The sequence below is a fragment of the Biomphalaria glabrata genome, chromosome 2, assembly GCF_947242115.1.
Source record: "Biomphalaria glabrata chromosome 2, xgBioGlab47.1, whole genome shotgun sequence".
Lineage (NCBI taxonomy): Eukaryota > Metazoa > Mollusca > Gastropoda > Planorbidae > Biomphalaria > Biomphalaria glabrata.
The window spans coordinates 32,691,112-32,716,351 of NC_074712.1; the positions used below are offsets into that span (position 1 = coordinate 32,691,112).

The following is a 25,240-nucleotide window of genomic DNA, read 5'->3' on the forward strand; positions in this document are numbered from 1 at the left end:
TTTAGTTAGATTTATATACAACATTAGTTCATTTGTCTTGTAGCATTACGCAAACAAATTATTACAGGGCCTCTATGAAATTTAGTTAGATTTATCTACAACATTAGTTCATTTGTCTTGTAGTATTGTGATTCTAAGAGAAAATATTTCAACGTGAGAGTTATCATTGCTGTTTAAAGGTGGCTACCTGGTTTCTGGTATGCATTCTGGACTGTTGTCTCAATTGAGTCCTGGGTTTGAAACCTGCCTGCTGGCATCCCACTGGAGATTTGGGCTAGATTGGAATAATCTCTAAAAATTGAAGGAACAAACCAAAACATTTTAATTGCTTAACTCTTAATGATTTAAAAGATTTTTTTGGTCACTAATACTAAGAATAACTTCTTAGGAGAACAGCGTTAATAAAATGTGACAAATACATTAAACATATAAAGTTTCATGGATGCAAAGTAAAAAAAAAACAACAACAAACAATGTCAATGGTGTTGAAAACTTAACATTGGGTTAGGTTATCAGAATTGAAATTAAATTGAAATTAGAGATATATTTCCACATGAAAAAATAAACATCTTAGTTCTACAAGCCAAAACATTTGACTTTTATTTACAAAATAAATGTTCTGAGACGAAATATTTTGTAGAAAAACATTTAAAAGAAAATATGTTAAAAAAAAACAACCAAAGTGTGTAGCGAAAAAAAAAAAGTGTAAAATAATTAAGTCAAAGAAAAAGGTAGTAAAAGAATCCGGTTTTATTTTCCATGACTTTATACACTACAAAAGTATGTATATACATTTAAAGAAACCAATTACTCTCTCACTCTCCTAATTTAGGAAACAAAATGTCATAAGTACAAGAGTCATAGGGAAATAAAGAATACAAGACTGAGTGGTTATGAAGTAAAAAGACACAAAAGAAGAAAAAAAAAAGTTTCCTGAGAAATTAACTTAATAAACTCAGTAAAACAATTGCCAAAAAAAAAAAAAAAATTAAAAACAAGCATGTGTGTGTGCTCATTGGATAGGAAGCCAGTACAGAAGATACTCACTAGGGCGACAGCATACAAAGAAAATCAAAAACTTTATTCACAAAGTAACAATGACACACATACATCAAAAAATTAATATCTGAAAACTAAATCTTTGATTATAGTTAATCTATACTTAATGGTTATCATTATTTACAATTTTTAGCATTGGCACATAATCTTTAAGTCTTAATTCAGTTACTACAAAAAAAAACTAAACATACAAAATATACACAAGATTTTCTTATTATAAATGCAAATTATTTAGAACAGAACTTGAAAATAAAAACATGCACAAAGGATAATTATTTTAAATTTTCATAGATGAATATTGCATTTATTGAAATAAAATTTCTAAAAACATTTAAATAATTCATTAAGATAAAAAAAACAAAACAAGAAAAGTATGGTAATCGTTAAAAAAATGATAACATAATCCAAGTAAATAAATAATATTTTCATTTGCTTTCTTTAGTTAAATCAATATCTTTCCTGAATATTATTTGTAAAAACAATACTCTTAATAAATAATGTTAAGAAATATACACTTTTGTTTTGTGACAAAATTCAACCAGTGAAGCAAATAAAAAGATGCATGATTAAAAAAATAGAGGTTATAAGTCCACAAACTTTCAGAATCCAGAGATGTGATCAATAGTTTTCTAATATGAGTAGTAATGAAAAAAAAAAGTTAATATCTAATGTGCTGTGATATGTCTCAATTGAATTAGCAACTTGAAGCTGTTTACAATTGTGGGACCCTTATATGCAAAATAGTGGCTCATCATAATCCATGGAAATAAGACATTTCTTTTTTTTAAAGTTTAGATTTAAATCTTTGTTATTTATCCAACATGATCTAACAGACACATCTTAGTAACCACATGGTAGTTCACACAAAGGTTTCCATTGTGCATGTTCATTTACTAAATAGGTCTATGAGAGACTAATGCCTACACAAAGAATATGTTTCTTATTGTTTTTCTTAGAGAATATTGGATGGATAGTATATTAGTTATATTTTTCATCTTAGCTTTATTTTTAAAAGAGAAAAAAACAGTAATAAATAGATCTGATTTGATCTAAAGAAAAACAACAACAATTAAATATCAACATTCAAACAGAAATTAATCTTTAAACAATGCTTTATTGAAGACAAAACACTTAAAAGACTTACAGGAACAAACATGAATTATGACTTCAACATGAACAAAATTGTAAATTCTGATTTCTTTTTTTTTTTTTTCTTATTAGTGAATATTTTAAAATCATTGACTTAGAGCATAGGAACAGATTTCATTAGAAAGCTAAAAAGGGAAAAACATTAAAATTGACACCTTTTCAACATAACACAATTTAGAAACTAAAGAAAATAATTTAGCCAATTTTGCAAAACAATTCTCTCTGGTAAAGAAAATTTAAAAAGTGAACAAGCCATTCACTGTTTTATCTGTTACTCTATTTATTGTTTCCCATACATTTAACACTTCATTATAACTCATTATTGCAAAAGAAAAACAAATTGAATGTTCCCTAAACTTACATAATGTGAGAACATAAAATAACTTTTATGTGCCACAGGATAACTGGAATACATATTTTAATACAACAATAGATAGGATCTTTTAAACAAAAAGATTATTTAATTTTATGAGAACAATTCATCTATTAATTGTCTAGGAAGTGATGAGCATAAAACATATTGTTTTGGTAAGCATACTGTTGAAAGACTACTACAAATAATTATATCACAGTAATTGACAACTTAGTTCAATGGAGACTTGACAAAGTCCTAGATGAATGTGTAACTAAATAATACCAGATAACACAAGACAAATAAAGGATGACATAAAGCAATTAGGATTCAAAAGAAAATTAAAAAAAAATGACATTGGATATTAGTCAAGTGATATATAGATTAAAAAATTCATTAGGTGAAATATATATGTTACAAAAGTTGTAATGATAGGAAAATAAAAAGCAGGACTTGTCCAACTCACAATTTCTTTAGCAGCAAATGAAAAGGTCAGACTGGTCAACATAATTTTAGCATAAAGAACAGCGGATATTCTAATTAGATGTCTTTTAACATCCTAACTATCTTTGTAGTTTTCCTGTGTGTGGACAAAAAACTTAAACAAATCTTAAGAAAAATTATCTATAGTAAATTTATCCCTTCATACTACTAAAGATACATCATCATTGAAAATATCGGACAATTGTTCATGCATTTTTTTGATAAAAGATTTAAGTCATTGGACTTATTTAAAAAAAAAAATTTAAGAAATAATTTTACATGAGAAATATTACAGCTGACATATTATACAAAAGTTATAAACAGAGGCTTTTCAGGTATTCTTTAATTTGTTATTTAACTGATGCACACCCTAATTGTACATTAATTACAATTTTATATATTTTACAACGTACGGTAAAAAAAAATTCCTTAGCACTCATAGTAAATCATATTTAATCATTTTGAGTAGCTTCCTTAAACAAAACTGTATTTGTGTTTATTTCAAAAGAAAGAATATGTTTTCATAGACACCAAGCCAAATGAGTGAAAAGTGCAAAGAGAGAAAAAAATTTTGCAAAGATAGTCAAAATAACTTTCTCAGTATTACTTTTTAAAGATGTTTCAATAAATAAGAAAGGTGCACAAATGAATAAACAAGATCAATCCTAAAGTTAATGTTATTGATTAGTCATCTCTAGATCTAATGGAACTCCTCTAAATTTTCTTATTGACTATTACATTTAATATGTCAATGTTAAAGATGTGTTAGAAAAAGTTGCTAATTACTTATACCAAATTTTGCACTGGTTCAATTATCCTCTCAGGAAAACCATTTTTAAACATTTTCTTTGATACCTCTTCATATCTTAAGTTCTTTACAAAAATGTTCTGATTAGACTTTGTCTAATATGCCAATATGGAAGACTAATTCTGAACTACAAGGAATGAAACAGATGTCATACTATTGTCATATAAATAAACATCTGTGTTGAAACAACACTTTGAAAGATTAATAGGATAGAAGTCTGGATCAAATTAATTGCTTATTGATGATACAAGTCTTCATTAAAGATTCCTATTTTATTGGGTTTTTTTTAAGGTCAGATCAAGTGACAAGAACATAAAAATGCAACTGAACACAACTACAACAAATGCCAATACATCAATGAAGATATTCAAAATATTGTTTTAAAAAAGTACATAAACAAATCTTGCATGTTACTAAACAATAGAACACACAATGATCAATTATGACTAAGTGAACAAAAAAAAAAAAACAGCTACATTTTTATCATAAAATGAAATCTCACTTGTAAAGCAGCACCTCTAAATTATAGAAATAATGCTAAATGCTTTTATTTCTTATAAATCTTCCAAACTTAATGCCTTGATTTTTAATGCCTCCTGATTTTGGTTCAAAGAGCCCTCTTGGACTCATACATGAGAAATAAACCTAATATGCTGACTTTAAGCTGTATTTTATTTGACATTGTAACTTAAGATTGTTGAAAATCACCAACAACATAAAAAAAAAAACAATTTGTTACAAAGCAAACAACAGCATGAATGTTGTCAATAGCTAAGTACTGAAATCAAAACAGGGAAATTCTATTCTACATGCTTAATATTACGACAAAAGATGTCAACCATGATAAACACTTAGGTCATGGTCAAATGAACACAACAAAAGATATTGCATAATAATTTGCTTTCTATTCATAGACAATTGTGTGTTCAGATAAAAACATAAGACTTCAAGACATTTGGAAAACAACCATCACAAGAACTCTGCAGTAGCATCACGAAGAAATGAACTAGCTAAATGCAGGTGTTTTTTTTTTTAATCATTGAAAATAAATCAATTAATAATCAACACATAACCTAAGAGTATTTAAACAAACACATTCAACACTATCAAACTAAACATAATTTAAGTCTAATATAGTAACAATATTGTTACCCCATTTTCCATAGTATTTGCCAGCAAATTATTAGTTTTTTTTTTATTGCAACAGTTCCATTGATTTCAGTGTTTATTATCCACAATTTTACAATAAGTAGCTAAAATGAACCCAATCATAATGGTGGAATATTTCTTGCTGTGGTGTAAATAGAGACGAAACAATCAGCACTACCAGTTGCCAATTTGACCTGAAGAAGAAACAGTGAATTTTTTAAATTATCTATAAACACACTAACATATTGTTAAAATAATATTTAATTTATTAAAGTCATGAGAAAAAAAAACAACTACTACTGAACAACTATCACATGAAACTGCTGGGAGCAAAAAAAAAATTACCAAGTAAGGATGAAATGACATGCAGCTAGCGTTACCAATTCTTTGCCCTAAGAAACCTTCATGGTATTTAACAGTACTCAAAACTGTTCCAGTCGGACTGTAGGCTGTCATACATTGGTTAGTAGAACCACTGAAATTACATTTTAAAAGAAGCATTTCAATAAAGATCTATTTCATTTTGAATATAAAGTAGTAAAAGTTCCTCTTTCAGACCTTGTGATCTATAGGGCAGAGGATGTAAAGATCACCTGTTTCTGTGGCCTAAGGTTTACGAGGATGTCATGTGGCCAGCATAACAACCAACCGCTTTTACTTTCCCCAACTAATGTCAAGGTACCCATTAAAGCTGTGTGGACTTAGAGGCGCCCAAAGATACAAATTTAAAAATCCCAGTCTCACATACAACTAGCAGGAAATGAGAAGGCTGACACACTCGCCAAGAGTGGGAGAACAAACTCACAAGTAAACTCTGCTCTCTATCCAGAAGAAATGAAGAAATTAATTGTAGATAAAATAAATGAGAAATGGACGAGCTCCCATCCAAATCACAAGAAAGATGATGCTTACTATAAGCTATCCCGACAAGACCAGCGTCTAATCTTTCGACTCAGGACCGGACACAACAGAATGCGACAACACATGTTCCAGAAGCTCAAAATTGGAACCAGTGAAATCTGCCCATGTGGAGTATCACCAGAAAATGCCGACCACGTCCTCCAAAACTGCTCTCTCTACCAAGAGGCCCGTATAAGACATTGGCCCCAAATCACCCCAATAGAAAGAAAACTATATGGAGAGCTCCCTGATTTGGAAACCACTGCGCAGTTCATCTCATGTATTGGTCTAGTCATATGAACACTCCAACATAACAATGAGAACGATGAAGAAGAAGAAGAAAAAATCCCAGTCTTCACCAGGATTCTAACCGGTTCAGAAGCCAAGCGTTTTACCACTCAGCCACCGTGCCTCCATTTTGAATATGAGACAAATTAATTTATAAGTCTCTACAACTTTGCATAAATCTAGTAAGTAAAACCAAGGAAGATCACTGCACAAATAAGTACAATTCAGAATGTACGCACAAAAAAATTTGTCTCATAGCGTTGGTAGTCAGTTTGTAAATGAATCTGAAAAAGTTCCCCAAGAGGTTAAACTCAATTAAATCTAAGCAGATTGAACCTGAACAACTATGTTTGCAAACTGTTACGAGGTTTACATTCTGTTTTACTTGATTTTTACTTGTACAATTTTTACATAATTTTAAGATGGCTAAAGATAAAGATATTAAGTAAAGGGACCAAAGAAGGTGAAAAGTTACCAAGCTATTATGTCTGCCCTAGGATGTATATCCACAGATGATAACGGTGTTGGAGTGTTAAATTTACGAACTGAGTCTGTAAACCTTGGATCCCAAAAACGTATATCTCCATCACAGCTGTAGGAAACAAATCAATACATTAAAATTACATTTTACTTGACTAGTCAAAGGTAGTTAAAATTTTTAAATCTTATTAATCAGAATCATACTAGATGACATTAAAATTTAAAAGACATTAATAATGACATTCTTTTATTTCTCATGCAAAAGAAACCACTTGATTGGTTTGTTTAACAAGAAATGATGAAAACATTTTGGTCAAGTTTCAATGTTTTACTTTGTAAGATATTCTTAACAAAAAAAATTTTTTTTCATTGTTATGACACAAAGAAAATGCTTTCAGACTAAATATCCAAAATGGATAAACTGATAAATCTTACCAAGCACTGACTATTTTTCCCTCTGATCCTCTCTGTAGATGAACTTTAAGTACCCAGGAGTTGTGCTCTTTCAGTGTCATGACACGACTAGACAAAGACAAATGTAGTAGGTCTTTTTTGAGATTACTAATTTATTTATTATTATAGATATTACACATACATGACTACAAGTAAAGAGTATCAGTTATACAAAAGATATTTATGTCTACTTATATGATGCATTTTTATGTAACTAAAGGAATTTATAACAACTAACCACTCTGCTGGGTTGAGCCTTCTGTCAAACAGTCTTACTGAACCATCACCACAACCTGCGATAAGCAATGATTTACCAAGAGGATCAGAAGCTAAGCTGGTAACACAACTGTCTGCGCCTGTGCTGATATCCTAGAGATGAGAAACATTTACTTCATCAATGTTTTACCAAATCACTTTTTTAAAACATGCAGTAAAAGGAGTTAAAATAAATCATGCTTAAGAGATTAATCAACAGAGGTCCTTAAAGTTATCACTAAAAATAATGTCTTTAATAAAGAGCAAGGTTAGTTTGAGTAATATTAATCTATTGAACACAAGTATTAGTTTCATTGAGCTAATACTGTTCTTCAAGTAAGAGTTTAACCCCCTAGCAACACACTCAACTGTGAAAGGTAAATTATAAAAAAAACCCACTAACACAAATTTTAGTTTCTTTTTGCATGTCCCATAAACGTATAATCCTTGCATTGCCTGATGTAATTAGTGTAGTAGTTTCTTGTTCCCATTCTGTCACTAGGCCAGAACCTAAACAAAGAAATTAAAATGATTAGTCATGGGCTACAGTACAAGATTATGTCAAATTTAGACTGAAAAATATATATAGGTCACATTTATTTATTTTTTATGAATTGATATTTTAAATGAAATGATAATAATATTTTCTTTTTGCCAAAATAAAAAAGATTGGCAAACATTTTTTTTGTATTAAAAATAAATAAACTACAATGATACCTCTTTCAGAAGGCAAAATTTCAGAAAGTCCTTTAAATGCTGTTACTAGCTCTCGCTCATACTCATTTAATGAGAGAAAATTTCTATAGATTCGAATGGCTCCATCCTCTACAACAAATATATAAATAAATTGGATGTGAATGTAAAAGTCAACTGGTTCAGAAAGTTCAAGAGAATGAAAACATTTTGGATCTTAGATACATACATTTAAACAGATTAAAGAAATTAATTATTGAATAATATTATAGTTTAAAATATTTAACAGTTTAAATAGAAAAATAGAATAGAAATGGAAAAGTGGTTTGAGTGCTGAGACAAGTCCGTGGAGTCTGGGAGCGCATGAGGCGTCCTGACCGCACTTCCCCGTGGTGGAGGCTGTCCAGGCCTGAGCAAGCTATAATAGCATAGCGCAGGACAGGCCACTGTACTGTTGGCTCATATTCCTCACGGCTATGGCAAAATTTTGATTCACGGTGCCCCCGCTGTGGGGAAGAAGAGGAAACCGTGTCTCATATTCTTTTTGACTGCCTCAGACTTGCTGATCTCTGTCTTAACAGGTCTGGGAAACCATAAATTCTCGACCTGTATGGTGACATGTATGCACTACACAAAACAGCAGGGTTTCTGTCCAGTTTGATGATGATGAAATAGAAAAATACAATGACATACAGGCACTTGTTATTTATGTTCCCTTAAGTAAAGTTTCCATTTCAGACCTTGCGATCTATAGGGCAGATGATGTTAAGGTCATCTGTTTCTTTGACCTACGGTTAATGAGCAAGGTGTCATCAGGCCAGCACAATGACCAACCACCTTTACACTTTTCTAACTGAAGTCAGGTACCCATTAGAGTTGGGTGGACTCAGAGTACCCTAAAAATCCTGAAATTCAAAATCCCAGTCTTCACCAGGAACCCAGGATCCAGGTTTGGAAGCCAAGCACTTAACCATTTATCCACAGTGCACCCCCCCACCCCCCGAAACATAGAATGATTCACAAATTTGCATGTCACCCTTGCGCAGGGGCCATGAATATCTTGTCTGTATTGTCCCAATATTAGTTAATGTACTGCGTTCCTTTAGCTTAAGTTTTATTGTTAAGGATTTGTAGTCTCAGTAGGTTAAGTCATAAGGAATATAATAAAAATAAGGAACATAATAATAAAACAGTGTGTTCTTGCATCTTATGTTTTACTTTGTAAGACTTTAATCCCTGTAAGTAATGACTTTATGAATATAAATAATATATAGTACCTGTACAAAACATAAAAAGTGCTATATCATGTGGATTCATGAAGTCTATGGAAGTAATACGGCTAGCACGGAATAATGGCTGAGAGGCCCTCTCAAGAGCAGCAGGATTGGTCAGTTCAGAAACCTTTGTTCCTTGTTCTAAATCCCAAAACCTGGTTTCAAAGAAAAAACGAAAATGATGCAGTTTATTATGACTTTATTAAAGTATTTTGACTAATCCAATTTCCTTTTTGTTAGACCTCTAAACTGTTCATCAGCAAACAATGGCTGTTCTGCAGAGAAAGAATTAACAAAAAAGTATAATAATCTTAGGCATTTCTTCCAAAATGAAGATTATAATATCCCGGACAACTCCATGTGTTTATTCATATATTTTTTAAAATTGAGCTTCAAACTGATTAAGGCTATTTTCTGACTCATTCTAACAACATGAATAGTAAAACAAGTTCTTTAGCATCCTTATAAATATTACTAGTCTTTTACAAGGGGTATTATATGACCTAAATTTTCTAAATCAATCCTAGTGTAGAGTTAGGTTTTCAAATATTGTCTGTCCTGTAATTTCCTGAATTATATAAAAAGTGTGACATTCTCTTTCCAATCTTTGGGTCTCCTGCCATGATTTAGAAACAAAAAAAAAAAGGTATTTTGAATAAAGGTAGGTATTTAATAATCGTCCTATCCAGATGCTTTTTTTGGTCTAAAATTTATTAATTTGCTCAGACAAATCTTTCAATATTAGAAATGTACTTTTAGCTGTGTGTGCACACATTAAAATAGATTGTAATAAAAATTTAAAAGAAAAAAAAGTTAATCAGTAAACAACAATAAAACTATTATTGCCAATCAACTTTTAAACTTACGAAACATTGTAACTATCAGCTACAGCCAGAAAATTTTCATAAGGATGAAATTTAATAGCAGTTGGCACGGCGTTGACTCTATTCACAAACATCTGATCATCTAGTCTGTTTACTCCTACAAGTAAAGGAAACAAAATGTTTGGCTTCATTCTTTCTTTCTCTAACAAGAGAGCACATTTATATAAAACATATTTTAGAAAATTTCCCTCCAGAGATTTATGTCAGTGACTTACCTGCCCTCATCTGTTCTCTCCCTTGTGACCTTATTCTGGCGTTGCGCAAAAATCTATACTGCCTTTGATGATATGCTTTGCTCTCTGGATCATGATCTTTTTTCAAGCACATGAGTGACTCTGAGAAGTACCGACAGCTCCACTCAAAGAACTGAGTGTTCACTTTGTCTGTAATTGAAGAGTTGTCTTCCTCTTTATTTTCTTCCAACTGAAAAAATGTATGCCATAAAACATTTCCATTATACCTATGTCAAAAAAAACAACAAAACCATCACATGTACATGTAATGAAATGATAACGACTAGAATACCAATAATATGGCTTTATTCGACAAAATTAGACTACAGTAAACAGTGAATGAAACCAGCACGTCTAGCATACCACTGATGCAGTCTATACACACACACACACTGGACATGAAACACAACAATGGCCATGACCTTCAGACACGCTGGACGCACGCAGAAAATCAACTCAGTTACACTACAATCACCCCGCCTAAAAGTTATAGGAACATAAACATGTAAATAATAGTGAAGGACAGCGATATAAGAGGCCATAGTATCCCTACAGAATACTTACAGATTTACTCTATTGAAAAGCATTGTATAACTATAAACAAACACGTTATACACTATAAAATTATCAGTCCCTTATGCATACAAATATTAAGACCAGTTGTCTTGAATAATAATGTAATAAGTAATACAATACAAAAAGTCTAACTAGAAAAGCTATACACTATAAAATGATCAGTTCAAAGTGTGTCATATTAAGCCTACAATTACTGAGTTAGAACTTGTGATATGGAAAAATAATTAAATAAATGTTAGACCTTATAATTAGGTCTGCTTGTTCTTGGTCTTACGTTATATCTACCAGGACCAATACTGCCGTCGCTTGGAGTTGGTGACATCGGCGGCTCTCTAACAGGAGACTCAGCCCCTGCATTTACTTCTTCTTGATGTCCATTTTCCCTTTGTTGTACATATGTGTTAGGAGCAGCCATTGGTTCTATAGCCACATGGTCAGTAGGCACCTGCATCTGTGTGATAGGGTTTGTCTCCGGCTCAAAGTCTTCATGTTCCATATGTTGATACACCTCTGATTCTCCCTCTCTTGGAACGGGGGCCAAATGTCGCAATGACACTGTTTCTTCTCTTCCATCAGGAAGTCTTACAATGGCATACTGTGGGTTGCATGTGATTAAGTCCACAGCTATTGTACCATCGTCATATTTTGATGCACGGACTCCCTTTTTTAACAATACTTTTCCTGGTTGAGCTAACCATGTCGGGAGTGATTTGCCGAAGGTGGACCTGCGATAGAACTTGAATATTCTCTCGTGAGGTGTCTCGTTTGTAGCGGTACAGAGCAGAGAACGAAGAGAGTGCAGGGCTTGGTTTAACGCCTGCTCCCATTTGGAAACCGGGAGTCCTTGAGTTTTTAAGGCCAGAGTTATAGCTTTCCATAATGACCCGTTTAGCCTTTCTACTTGAGAGTTCCCTCTGGGATTATAAGGGGTCGTCCTGCTTGTGGCCACCCCTCTCTCGTGTAAAAATTCCTGCACCTCTCTTGACATGAATGAGGTACCTCTATCAGAGTGTACATAGTCAGGCATTCCGAATAGTCCAAATAAATTATCTAGACATCTGATTACTGTTGAAGCCGACATATCAGAACAGGCGTATGCAAACGGGAATCTTGAAAATTCTTCAACTATAGTTAGCAGGTATGTGTTCCGAGATGTAGAAGGGAGTGGTCCTTTGAAGTCCATACTTAGTCTCTGGATAGGTTGCATCGCCCTTAATTAGAGTTCCATTAGAATTACTGAAATATCTGGGTTTTACTTCGGCACAGATTCTGCACTGGTTGACAACCAGCCTAACATCTTCACAAGAGAAAGGTAAGTTTTTCGCTCGCACTAAATGCCATAGTCTTGTTACTCCCGGATGACACAGGGAGTCATGGAGCAGTTTCAATTCATTTCGACTCATAGCTGACACACACCCGTTTCTAGAAAACGTATCAGCCGCTACATTGTGTTTGCCTGGTCTATACAAGACATCGTAGTGGAAACAGCTCAGTTCCAGTCTCCACCTTTGAATTTTCTCATTCTTTATTTTCCCTTTGCTCTGTTTGTCATACATGAAGGCTACAGAGCGTTGATCCGTGACAAGGGTAAAGCGATTTCCTACTAAGTAGTGGTGCCATTTCCTTAAAGATTCTACAATGGCGTAGGCTTCTTTTTCTATAGCTGAGTGCCGCCTTTCACTTTTCGAGAGTGTTCTTGAAAAGAACGCCACGGGGCGGCCATCCTGGTTGAGGGTGGCAGCTATTGCAACATCCGAAGCATCTGTTTCAACCGTCAGAGGTCGAGTATAGTCGATGGTGAAGATGGCAGCTTTCTCCAGCTCCTGCTTTAATTCGTTAAGGGCTGTCTTTACTGTTTCTGAAAGAGGGAACGACGTGTTATTTGCCAAAACATTTATTTTGTTAGAAAAATTTGGGATCCACTGTGAGTAGTACGCCAACATGCCCACAATCCGTTTTTGTGAGCGCATATCATGAGGGGGAGGAAGGTTTCTTAAAGCGTGGAATCTTTCAGGGTCTGGCTTGAGAAGGCCTTTAGAAATTTCGTATCCCAATAGGCAAACTTTGTCAGTGGCTATCGTACTTTTGTCTTCATTAAATGTGATCCCATACTTTCTAGAAGCATCTAGAAATCTTTGCATATTCTCATCGTGCGACTCTTGATCATGACCACATACCGTTACATTGTCCACGTATGCAAAGGTGTCCTGCAACTTTTCATTCTCAATAATTTGATTTATTGTTCTCTGGAAGCATGCAACTCCGTTGGTAACACCGAAAGGGATGCGACAGAACTGGTAGAGTTTGCCACATGCCTCAAATGCAGTAAACGGTCTTTCCTCAGTCTTGATTGGTATTTGATGGTAGGCACTTTTGAGGTCTAGAGTACTAAAAACGGAATAGTTGGATATCTGTTCTACCAGTTCATCGACTCGGGGCATTGGGTATGCATCCAGTAAGGTGAAGCGATTTATTGTTTGACTGTAATCAATGACCATTCTTCTTTTATGTCTCTCGTTTGTTGTCACAAGCACCTGTGCTCTCCAGGGAGACTTTGAAGGTTCAATGATTTTGTCCGAGAGGAGTTTTCTAACTTCAGACTCAATAAATTTGTTATCACCTATTGAGTGCTTTCGGGACTTAGTAGCCACTGGTCTGCAGTCAGAAGTTAGATTACTGAATAGGCTCGGTGTTTCAACTCGTGCTGCTTTAAGACCACAGATGTGTAGAGGATTGCGTTTTCCTCCATACGGTATGGTCAATTCCTTATGAAGACTTATAAAGTCTACACCAAGGATTACATCCTAGCACAATCCAGCAAGTAGAGAAAGTTTGACTTTTTTGTAGTGTTCTCCCTTGTACTGGACATCGGCAAATGTATGTCCTAATGTCTTTTCAGAAAGATGTGTAGTGGCCATGAATATTCTGTTTGTAGACGGACATACTGGCCATTTATTTCTCTTGACGATGGCTTCTGATATGTAGCTTTCACAGCTGCCAGTGTCTATGAGAGCTTGCAACAGCAACCCGTTGACGTTCACTTGTGCCGTAGACTGTGTAAGCCCAGAGAAATGCGTTGATGACAAGGTACATGGAGTTATCACACTGGTCAGTGATATTTTGCTGTCAGCTTTGTTGGCTGTTGTTTTACTTGATTTACAAACAGTTTGGAAGTGTCCCTTTTTACAGCACTGATGACATAATGCATTAAGACATAATGCATTTCGAGCAGGGCATTCAGTTCTAGAGTGTTTCCTCCTACCACAACAGTAGCATAGCGACTTAATGGCATTTAATTCCTGGTCTTCATTAGAAATGTATGTTTCTAGATGGGAGCTAGTTGGTGTTTTCATTGCCCCACAGGAGATTTCGTTCGTTGAATTGTAAGCCTGAGCATGCGTTGTCGCTGTTTCTAACACTCTAGCTTCGTCAAAAGCGCTTAGTAGAGTAAGAGATGTCTTTTCCAGTAACTGCTGTCTAATAGTGTTGGATGCCAGACCCGTTATGAAGGCGTCTCTAATGCAAATGTCTCTGTGCTGTTCAGCAGTTACTTCTTTAAAGTCACAGTCCCAGGCCAGGCTTCGCAACTTTAGCATAAAGGACTCTACCGTTTGGCCCGGCTGCTGTTTACATGTAGCAACCAAATGTCTAGCAAAAATGTCATTCTTTACCTTAATATAAGTAGTCTTGAGTGTGTCTATGGCCATCGAATAGGACGATACATCACTGATGAGCATATAAACCGTAGCAGATACGTGATTCTTCAACAACTTTAGTTTAAAGTCTTCGTTAATATCCTTGATGGACGAAAGAAAATTCTGAAATGTGTCATACCAGTGAGTCCATTTTTCTGAGGCCAGAGGAGCATTAGGATCAATGTCCAACTCTTTCGGTCTCAGTAATTTATCCATTGTAGATTAAGGAATCCAACACTAATCCAGATACATAATTTTGTCGAATAAATTGTAATGAAATGATAACGACTAGAATACCAATAATATGGCTTTATTGGACAAAATTAGTGAATGAAACCAGCACGTCTAGCATACCACTGATGCAGTCTATACACACACACACACTGGACATGAAACACAACAATGGCCATGACCTTCAGACACGCTGGACGCACGCAGAAAATCAACTCAGTTACACTACAATACAACACTATGAAAATTAGTTACAATTAAGAGTGAATATCAAATGATGTAAATAATTTACATTTAAGTAATATATCTCAACTGAAGTAAACTAATATTATATCCATTTTTTTCTGTAGCCTATTTTAAGATAATAAACATGTAAACAGTACAATGACCAATGCCATGTACGTGTCAGGTATCCACAAGATATAAATAGGGATGCCTTAATATACTGTTCAAATGACACCCCTTTCAACAGGATACAAATTCAAGACCATCAATTTAGAAGCTATGAGCCTTAGCACTTTATTACTAAGTTACCTAAGTCTACTGAAACATATCTATAAATAGAACAAATATACCTGTGTACTGCTTGGAATTTTTTCAAAAACTTTTCTAGGAGGATGATTAATAGAATACTGATTACTGCTGGCATTCATCATGTTCTGAGGCGGAGTGCTAGCAGACAAGCAAAAAATTAAATCTTTAATGCAGAAATGTTCTATTCAGTAGAACAAATAAATAACATGTTAAAATAGATCAGTTGTTTATTACTTGCAATTCCTAATTTCCAATTACTTTTTAATATGTTAAAAATGATTAATATCTCAATAATTTAAGACATATAAGACTTTAACAGCTTATCAGATTTTACCATTAACTAATTAAACTATGTTTCTTTAACATGTGTAATACATTAAAAAAAATTTTCTACCAACCCTAATGGCATATTTGCAGGTCTGGAAGGACTAGATGCTATAGAATGATTGTTTTGTGTGACCACAGCTTGGACTACTTGTCTTGGACGTGCTGTTGTGGAAGCCTAGATTTAAAGAAAGTTTTCATTAAATGAAAAATGCACACAACATTGGCAGATACACAAGTAATTACATTGATAGTAAATGTATGTTGAAATGTTAGATTGTAATTTTATTTGACATCTCTGGTAAATTTGTACATTAAAATGTGTACTTCTGTATTCTGATATATTAAAAGTTACAATTTTATTGTCTGCTCATAAGATGTAGGGGGATCTATACATTGACTAGTAACTCTCTACATTATCCTTGATAATCCTTAATAATATACATACTATACATTTATTTAACACTGAAATGGGAGACCAACTAAAGATTAACACTTTAATCAAAGCCTTAGAGTCTACTTGACTGCAAGCTCTACTTCCTCCTTTTGTTAAAATAAACTACTATAATGGATGCTGCTTGGGCAATAAAAGATGGAAAATACAAAAAACATGTATGAAATTTTTTTTAGTAAACCATTATTTTTTTTTAAAAAACTTCCAATGTTTTTATTTAGTATTTTTCCTTTGTAATTTTTTTACCTCAGATATTTCACCTCAGATGGAACAAGCATGAATTTCTACTTACTTACTTAGTCCTGTGTACTCCCAGGGGAGCATAGGGCCGCAAGCACACCACTCCACTGAACTAGGTTCTGAGCAGTGGGTTCTGAGCAGTCGGTTCTGAGTAGCTTTCTTCATCTGCTCCCATGTCATTCCAGTACCCTCAGCTTCACTGATGACTGACCTCTTCCAGGTTTGCTTGGGTCTGCCCACTTTCCTCTTTCCTTGTGGGTACCAGTCAAGTGCCTGCCTTGCAACATTGGTAGCTGGTTTTCGCAGAGTGTGTCCTATCCAGCTCCATTTTTGTTTTGTGATGTCTTGGGCTATGGGACTTTGTCTAGTTCTCTCCCACAAATCGCTAGTAGTTATCTATTCTGGCCACTTAATTCCAAATAATAGGCGTAGGCATCTGTTAACAAAAGTCTGGAGCTTTTCCATATTTGTTTTAGTGACTCTCCAAGTTTCTGAACCGTATGGAAGGACAGACTTAACATTTGTATTATAGATTCGTATTTTGTTATGTAGAGATAGTGCCTTAGAGCGCCAGATTGTTTGAAGAGTTAAAAAGGCAGACCTAGCTTTATTGATCCGAATTAGTATATCATCATCAGCTCCGCCGTCTTTACTAACTCTACTTACCAGATAAGTGAAGTGGTCTGTATCAAGTATGTTCTCTCCCTATAGCATGATTGTGTTCTCTTATCTGTTGTTGACCCTCAAAACTTCTGTTTTCTTTTTGTTGATTAGAAGTCCAGTCTTTTTCACTATTTCTGAGAGTCTGGTCAGTTTGGTCTGAGCATTTTGTTGTGCATGGGAGAGGAGGCAGATGTCATTGGCGAAATCCAGGTCCTCTAAATGTTGTGTTAGTGTCCATTGTATGCCTTTTTTATTATTTAAGACTGTCTGTCTCATGACCCAATCGATCACCAGCAAAAATATCAAGGGCGAAAGCATACATCCCTGTCTTACTCCTGTTTTTACTTGAAAAGGGTTGGTCAGCTTACCATTGTGTATTACTTGACACGATGAGTCATTGTATAACTGTTTAATGATGAATTTCTATGTGATAATAAAATGTCTGGGGGTGTGGTGGCTGAGGGATTAAACACTTGGCTTCTGAACCTGGCATCCTGGGTTCCAATCTCTGGGAAGACTGGGATTTGGAATTTCAGGATTTTAAGGGTGCCCCCCTGAGTCCACCCAACTCTAATGGGTACCTGACTTTAGTTGGGGAAAGTAAAGACTTTTGATTTTTGTGCTGGCCACATGACACCCTGCTCTTTAATCGTTGGCCAAAGAAACAGATGACCTTAACATCATCTGCCCCATAGATCACAAGGTCTGAAAAGGGGAAACTTTTCTTTTTTTTTTATGTATAAAATGTCTAATGTAGACATAATTATCTGTTAAATGGTATTGTCATTTAAGTTCCCCCTTTCAGATGCTCAGCCACTGCGCCTCCGGTATTATCAATTTAACATTTTTTTCAAATTTGTTACTTTTGATGCTTTTAAAAATTTTGTACTAGAATCATCAGGAGATGCTGGGTATTAAAACAGCTAGTCAACCCACCTTCTTCTTGACAGCATCAACAACACTTTTTGCCATGACAGCAACCTGGGGGTGAGGATCAGCTGCCAGTTCATTCAAGGCCTGCCACATGGAGGAATACACTGTTACAAATGTATGACCTGTGATAGAAGCCCCTGATGAGACACGACGTATCACAAGTCGCTCGTCTCCTAAACTGTCCGTACTTGGTGAGGTTGTCATGGTGGACAGCTGATGACTCGATGCAGCTGTAGGTCATAAGTTATGACAATGATTAACATAATACTAATTCATTTTAAAATTAAAAGTGATGCATTGAAAATAATATTAACAAAATAAATAAAAACAAATGTTCTGAGATGCATTGTTAATAATGATTTTAGAGGCTCTATTGCAATACTGAATGAAATTCAATACTAATAAACAATGTTTATGGGCCAAAGGTTAAGGTTTTTGTTTTAGAGTGTTTCAAAATTTTGTGTTCTTCATAACTACTAAATAGTTTAAGATATAACATAAATCCTTTTAATAGTAATACTTGAAAGGGGGGGGGGGAATTTAAGACAAAAAAAATGAATAAGCTAACAATAAACATCCATCACATCTAAAGATTTAACAAAATATGTATTACTGTACAAGTATTGCAACGTTACAAATGATAAATCAACAACTTCTTTAATATTCTGTATCCCTAAATCCATTTTGAAGTATTCACAACAATATTCAGAACTATATGAGCTTCTTAAAGATTTTGCTTTTAACTATTTTATGGAAGTTGATATGAAATAGACATCTGTAGATTAAAACTAAATTCTGTGAAGTTTTATAGTGTATTAGAATTGAAGTAATTCAAGTAGTTCAACCATCTAGTCAAGGTTGTGCCAGTCCAGCCTCAACCATTAGGTTAATCATTGGCAGCCACTTGGAGATGCTTTAGCATAAAACTGATCACTAGGAAGTAAAATTTAGGTTTCAAAATATCACTCCATCACACAACCTTTTTAATAAGGACAAAAATAATCACTGATCTGATCTAGTAATAATTATTCAGGCCTACTTTCCCCCTTCCAACACAGATTGCCAACTTGAAAATTATGTCCCTACCCCAAGTAAGCATGGAAAATAGTTTCAGATGCTTAAGAAGATAGCAAAATCTTTTTTATTCAAATTGATTTATTAAAAATTAAAAAAAAAAAAGTGCAAACACAGAAATATACTTTAAAACATATTGCAGACAAAGTGAAAAACTGAAAGAAATATTTCAGTATGATATCAATGAATCAATACCTTTTATAGATATTGAGAACGTTTAAGATAACTATCTAGTGATTATCTGATGATTAGTACATACAGGCTACATGATGCTAATAGATACAGATAATGTCAAACACTCAATATAAAGTGTCAATATTAGGAAACATGCAGCACATCTAGGCTCACCCCGAAACATGCCCAATTTCTCGGCTACAATAATGTCAAAGGAAAGACATAAGAATTGATTAGTATTTTTAAATGCAAACCTTAAGACAGTGTTTCTCAACTACTCTCTTCAAAAGTACAAATAATATTAAGTCAAACAAAAACAAAAAAGGTTACATAGGACAATTCTTAACATCTTTGGTGTGTGTTTGATTTAATAACTGAGGACTTGGTAAGACAATGATTGTAAAAGAAAAAAAAGTATAAAAATGTTCCCAGCTTTAATTTCATCTTCTCTCCATTAGAAAACTGCCAAAAGTTGAGAAACACTGCCTTATTGGTAATATTAATAAACAACAATGATACTGTATTAATAAAACTGTATTATTGTACAGACTACAAAATTACTGAAATTTATTCATTTCATTAGAAACAAAGTGATGTTAATTATCAAGTCATCATTAGTTTTATTTCAGAGTACAAAATATTGTTAGCCATCAACTGACTGTCAACAAAAATGCCACAATAAAAAAAAATATCAATATTTAAGTTATGTATACAAAATTCAGAAAGACTGCAAATCCGTGATCTTCTTCTGACAATAACATATGCTGAAATTGAGGATAGGAAAACAAAATGGTAAAAGGACAACAGAGAAACAAGGGCTAATATGCATTTGAATTAATGAGTGTTCTGAATGGAAAACACCAGTGGCTAAATTAAGTTGGCTACCAAAATGTCTAGTTATGTCTCAAGTGTCAAATGTTTCAGGCCACAACAAAAGACTACAACCAAAGTTGGATAAAGAGAGCTTACAAGTAGTTAAGCTTTTAAAGCTTCCGCGAGATTGACTCCGTCTCATTCCACCACTTGCAAAACTATCTGGAAAAAAACGTAAAGTGAAACTTGGGAAGAATCTAATAATGAATACATTAAGCATTTAAATCTTTCTTGATTTTGTGTTGAGTGAATTCACTGCTCATGTATCAGCACCAAGGAGTATACTAGCAAACCAAACATGTTGAGAGAAATAATGAGAGGCTTTTAGAAGATAACACTGCATTCATTGGTATCTTTCTATGGAGATATTTTTGATAACTGATATATTTATATGTCAAAAGAAAAATCACATAAATTAGTTTTAAGATTCTTTTCACATTGATATTTACATCTAGTAAATTAGGAAACTAAATGTAAAATGTTTTAAATTTAAGTACCAGGATGTTGTTTTTTTTATCTAGTCACATTCTAAAAAATCTGAAGAAAAAGAAAAACTTGCGAAATTCTACTCATTTAAATATTAAAAATCTGGCTATATTAAAAAGAAATAAAAATAAGTAATCAATAAAGTTTAGGGAGGATGTATATAAATATGGAAGCTGAAACAGAGAATATGTCTACTAAAATCTTTGAACAAGAAATAAAACTGATAACCTTTATTGATTGTTTAAATTGATTTAAAAAAACAACAACCACTAACACTGATCAGAAGTAAAAATAAATCAAGATGATTCATAGATGGTAAAACAATAGAATAAGTTATTTAAGATAAAACTTAACACAGGTATTTTTTCTATCCTGAAATAGTCAAGAGATAATACAGCCTTCCAAAGATGTTAAGCAGAGAAGAAAGCATAAACAGACACACACCTCTCATATATACAACTGAGTTATCATGGGAAATTAGGTTTTGAAGAAAAGATCCATGCACTATTACACCAAGAGAAGTATACAAATACGTAATAAGCAAATATGTAGTATGAAAATTTAGAATGAAAGTCAGATTTGGAGTTATTATAAGAAACATGTGCTATATTTTAAAGTATCAATATTTAAAAGAAACTGATTATCCAATGTAAACTATTCAACTGATTTTATAACATTAAATAAAGCAGAGTTTTAAGAGCAAATAAAAGAAAAAAGCAATGCTCAGCCTTAATTGGCTGGTTCTAGAGGGTTTAGAACTATATTTGCTTATAGCAAATTAGCAATATCAAAATAGCTGATTTGTGATTTGTTGAAAGCTGAAAATGAAATAGAATAGCTTGATTTTAAAAGATATTTCAAAATGTAATAATTTATTTTTCTTTTTATTAATGATACAACTAGTACATTTACCTTAGATTATTTAATGCACATATTTTTGGCTTAGAAATTTTATTTTAAAAAAATGTATTATATTACAAGCTATGTTAGTGAAAAATATTTATGCTGATTAGTTAAATCTATTTATAAGTAATTCTATAGAACCAAATTCACTTTAATTAAAACTATTACGGTTGAAGAGTTGAAAAAAAACAAAAAAACATGAACAGACCATTTGGTTCATTTTGTTTTCTTTTATTTTTGTAACTATTTTATAAATTGTACTTTAAAAAAAAATATAGAAAGCACAAACTTGAATAAACAAGATAGAATTATGGATTATATTCCAAGATGTTAGTTATGCTGAAAACATTTTCAAAAAACAATTATAATCAAAACTTAAATTAAAAATCATTAAATTAAACAGATATTTATTTTGTGAAGACTTTATATATACAGCAGCACCTCAAACAGCCCAAGAGAGTTGACAACACTCAGTGTGATAATCCACCAGATGATATCAAAATTAAATATCAATATTACACTACAGTGGATCCCTGGACACATTGGCATCATGGGAAATGAAAAGGCAGATAAGCTATCAAAGGCAGGTTCAACTATGGAACAACCAGATAGACCTGTTAACTACCTCACCCTAAGGTCAATGTTAGTCAACAATCACAAAGAGGAGTGGCTCAACCAATGGGCATCAGGAAACACAGGCAGAGCCATGTACAGAGAAATGACTACGCCTAACAAACTGGACAGTATTAACTTCCTCCCCCGCAAAGAACAATCTACAATCTTTCAACTAAGAACAGGACACACACCACTATTAAATTACCACCTGAACAAAATAAACTCCACACAACTACCCCTTTGCAGACATTGCGCCCACCCCTTTGAAACCGTAAACCATATCCTCTTTGAATGCCCCTCCCTAATCCACCTTAGGCAGACCCTACTTCCACTACAGCCCAACATAACCAACACCCTGTACAGCAGTGCTGAACAACTGAAGAAAACAGCACACTTTTTTTCCTTGGCACAGTCTGCAAAAGAGCTCACAGCTCAGCAGCAATAAAGCTGGCTAGAAGAAGAAGAAGAAGAAGAATATATACTATTTGAAGTACTGATTAAAGACTGAGATATTTACATAGTAAGATGTGTTGTTTTTTTTTTCAAATAATGTTATCAATAATGATAAAAGTTTATAAAAACAACAACAACAACAACTGACAGTTGCATCATTTATAATTTACTTTTTAACATTAATTGTACAATACTTTTTCAACATAATTAATTAAAATATGTATATATTAATTGTAAATTTTTAAAGTTGAAAATGGTGCCTTGATTTAATCTCATCTATTTGATCTGATAACTAAACACTCATTAATAAGTCTTCAAACTGTGTACAAATTCATCTTATTTTTAGATTAAGCTTTGTTGCCATCATTAATTGCATACAAAATAGTGTCCTTCAAAATATTTAATTTTGGGATAATTTTGCTTTATATCTGTACTGATTGAAACAGAACCTACACAATAGAGTGATAACCACATTTTGAATTAATCAATTTCTTTAAACAAAAGACAGCTAAGTAATGTTTTATTGTTAAATAGAACAAAATAAGAAAAAACATTGTATTATAATTAATCAATTTTTTTAAAAAGTTTAATCAAGTTAGATGAATTAATGGAAGAGACTTACCAACTGGTCTTGGAGGAGCAAACATACTGGCCATGTCAAGAGACATAGCCATTCTCTCTTTCTCTTCCTCTTGGATTCTTTTGACAAGATTTACAAATTGGGAGATATATACAGACACATACCCACCAAAGGCCACAACAAGCTCCTGAAATAATATTAATAAATAAAACAAGAAAATATAAAAAAAATACTTAAAAAAAAAACAACAACAAAGCTTAGATTAAGCATAGTTGTATCAATTAGTTTGGATCAGTCATGTAATTAAGTTTGTAATAGATCTAGACTAATAATAGAAAAAAAAGCATTTATAAAAATAAAAAAAAGTGCGGGGGAACGACCTGAACTAGAACTCATGGCTCAAGCCAACATGGCAACCAATCTGCTAGTGGAGAGCCTATGAACATGGAAGATTGTATAGTTATCTATTGTTTCTATAGTCGCGTCCTATTTTCATGTTGTGTTCACTAAGACTCATATAACGACCTAAAAATGGGACTAATTCAGCTTATATCACTACTTCAGTCAAGTACAAATTCTTATAATTATAAATAATTAATTACCAATAGTTAATTAACTAATTGGTTACTTGTTTTTTTTTTATTGATTCTTGTATTGTCAGGTAAAAGAATTAATTGTGCAAAATTTCAGCTTGATCCAAGATTAAGTGTGGAGAAATAATGTGTACAAACTTTTACCAGACAGACTGAGTGAGTTGATATAAGCTTTGTAAAAAAAAAGTTGTCAACACTGTAACATAACAAAAAAAAAAAAAAACTATTCCTAGTAGAAATATTTTAAATGTTGTGTCTCTGTATTTCTAACATTTTTATGAACACTCACAATTTACTTATGAAAAACACCCAAGAATTTAAATTTGTTACACAATGAAATATCCATACATATACAAGACTAAAGCTGCTTTATTTATCCTTATTTGAAATTTGTTGTGATTACAAGGACTCTTTTTCAACATTCCACAAAAGAGAACAGACACAAAGAAGTTCCCTGACTAACAACACACAGATATCTTTATCCTATATTTAAAATGCTTTTGCTTTCATGTTATTGTATGCTCAGAGCACTATGGTCCAATCCCTTTTGTGGACAATTGGTGGGATGGGTATCTGGGAGAAGGTTTCTGTACTGCCTTTAGGTGATCAGCAAACACAACCGTCGCAATTCGAACTCGCACCCTCTTGATAGGTAGCTTAGCATTTTTTGCCACTCACCCCTAGTCAACGAGTATCTCTGATACAATATGATAAGAGTAATGAACAAACAAGTTTTTATATTCTTTGGTTCTAGTCTTGGTAAACAGAAGTCCCCCATTTCCAGACAACTTGACATAGTTATAATAGGTGATGGATATCTTCTAAGATTTTTCCAACTTTTCTGAGACATTTTTGTTGAAATAGTTCAATTTAAATAAGGTAAAGGTCCATGTGGCTTTTGTCACCCTTTTTATAATTTTACTTTGCCACACAGTAAAAAAGCTTAAGTGATAAAGAAGTTTAAACCAGCACTTAATTATCACTGAGTATCCCTTTTTAAATGTCTGAATATGGAGAGACTTTTACATTTGAATCTAGATTTAGAACTGATGAGCTGAAGAATTGTCAGTGTGTGATTTGTGTATGGAGACATGAGGAGAAAATAAAATTGTAGAAAGGGTTGTCCCTATTGGACTGCTCCATGAGAGAAGCACAAATAGATGTTTTATTCTTGAGGCCTACTAGAACTCACTGGCCAAAAAATATTTTGTTTGAGGAGGTTAATGCTGGCAGCTACATTGGGAAAAAAAAAGAGGGGGGAGGGGGTAAGACTTCTTCACTTAAAGGGCAAACTTTTTACTCTTTTCTGGTACTATCATTTTTTCTGAATTGAGAAATATTTTTTTTCCTGCAGAGGATTTGCCTTTTCTGAATTAATC

General features: G+C 33.2%; 1 protein-coding gene and 1 pseudogene across 8 annotated transcripts in view; both read right to left on the bottom strand.

The window, feature by feature from the left end:
* Positions 1-732: 732 nt before the first annotated feature.
* LOC106055319 (regulatory-associated protein of mTOR-like) overlaps positions 733-25,240 on the bottom strand; it is a 47,571-nt gene continuing 23,063 nt past the window's right edge. For 5 of the 8 annotated variants that reach the window (XM_056020124.1, XM_056020125.1, XM_056020123.1 and 2 more), the window contains 16 exons: positions 23,311-23,455; positions 20,328-20,393; positions 20,072-20,122; positions 18,114-18,340; positions 15,895-15,998; positions 15,538-15,634; positions 10,443-10,650; positions 10,210-10,324; positions 9,347-9,498; positions 8,094-8,201; positions 7,780-7,886; positions 7,360-7,490; positions 7,104-7,190; positions 6,664-6,780; positions 5,346-5,475; positions 733-5,194 (listed from right to left, as the gene is read on the bottom strand). In XM_056020124.1, the coding sequence (XP_055876099.1) occupies positions 5,120-5,194; positions 5,346-5,475; positions 6,664-6,780; positions 7,104-7,190; positions 7,360-7,490; positions 7,780-7,886; positions 8,094-8,201; positions 9,347-9,498; positions 10,210-10,324; positions 10,443-10,650; positions 15,538-15,634; positions 15,895-15,998; positions 18,114-18,340; positions 20,072-20,122; positions 20,328-20,393; positions 23,311-23,455 (1,920 nt within the window). In that variant the 3' untranslated portion in view covers positions 733-5,119. Of the gene's footprint in view, positions 5,195-5,345; positions 5,476-6,663; positions 6,781-7,103; positions 7,191-7,359; positions 7,491-7,779; positions 7,887-8,093; positions 8,202-9,346; positions 9,499-10,209; positions 10,325-10,442; positions 10,651-15,537; positions 15,635-15,894; positions 15,999-18,113; positions 18,341-19,532; positions 19,557-20,071; positions 20,123-20,327; positions 20,394-23,310; positions 23,456-25,240 lie in introns of all 8 variants that reach the window. The other 3 variants (XM_013211525.2, XM_013211544.2, XM_013211551.2) reach the window with 3 other exon arrangements.
* LOC129924855 (U6 spliceosomal RNA) lies at positions 9,071-9,169 on the bottom strand (annotated as a pseudogene).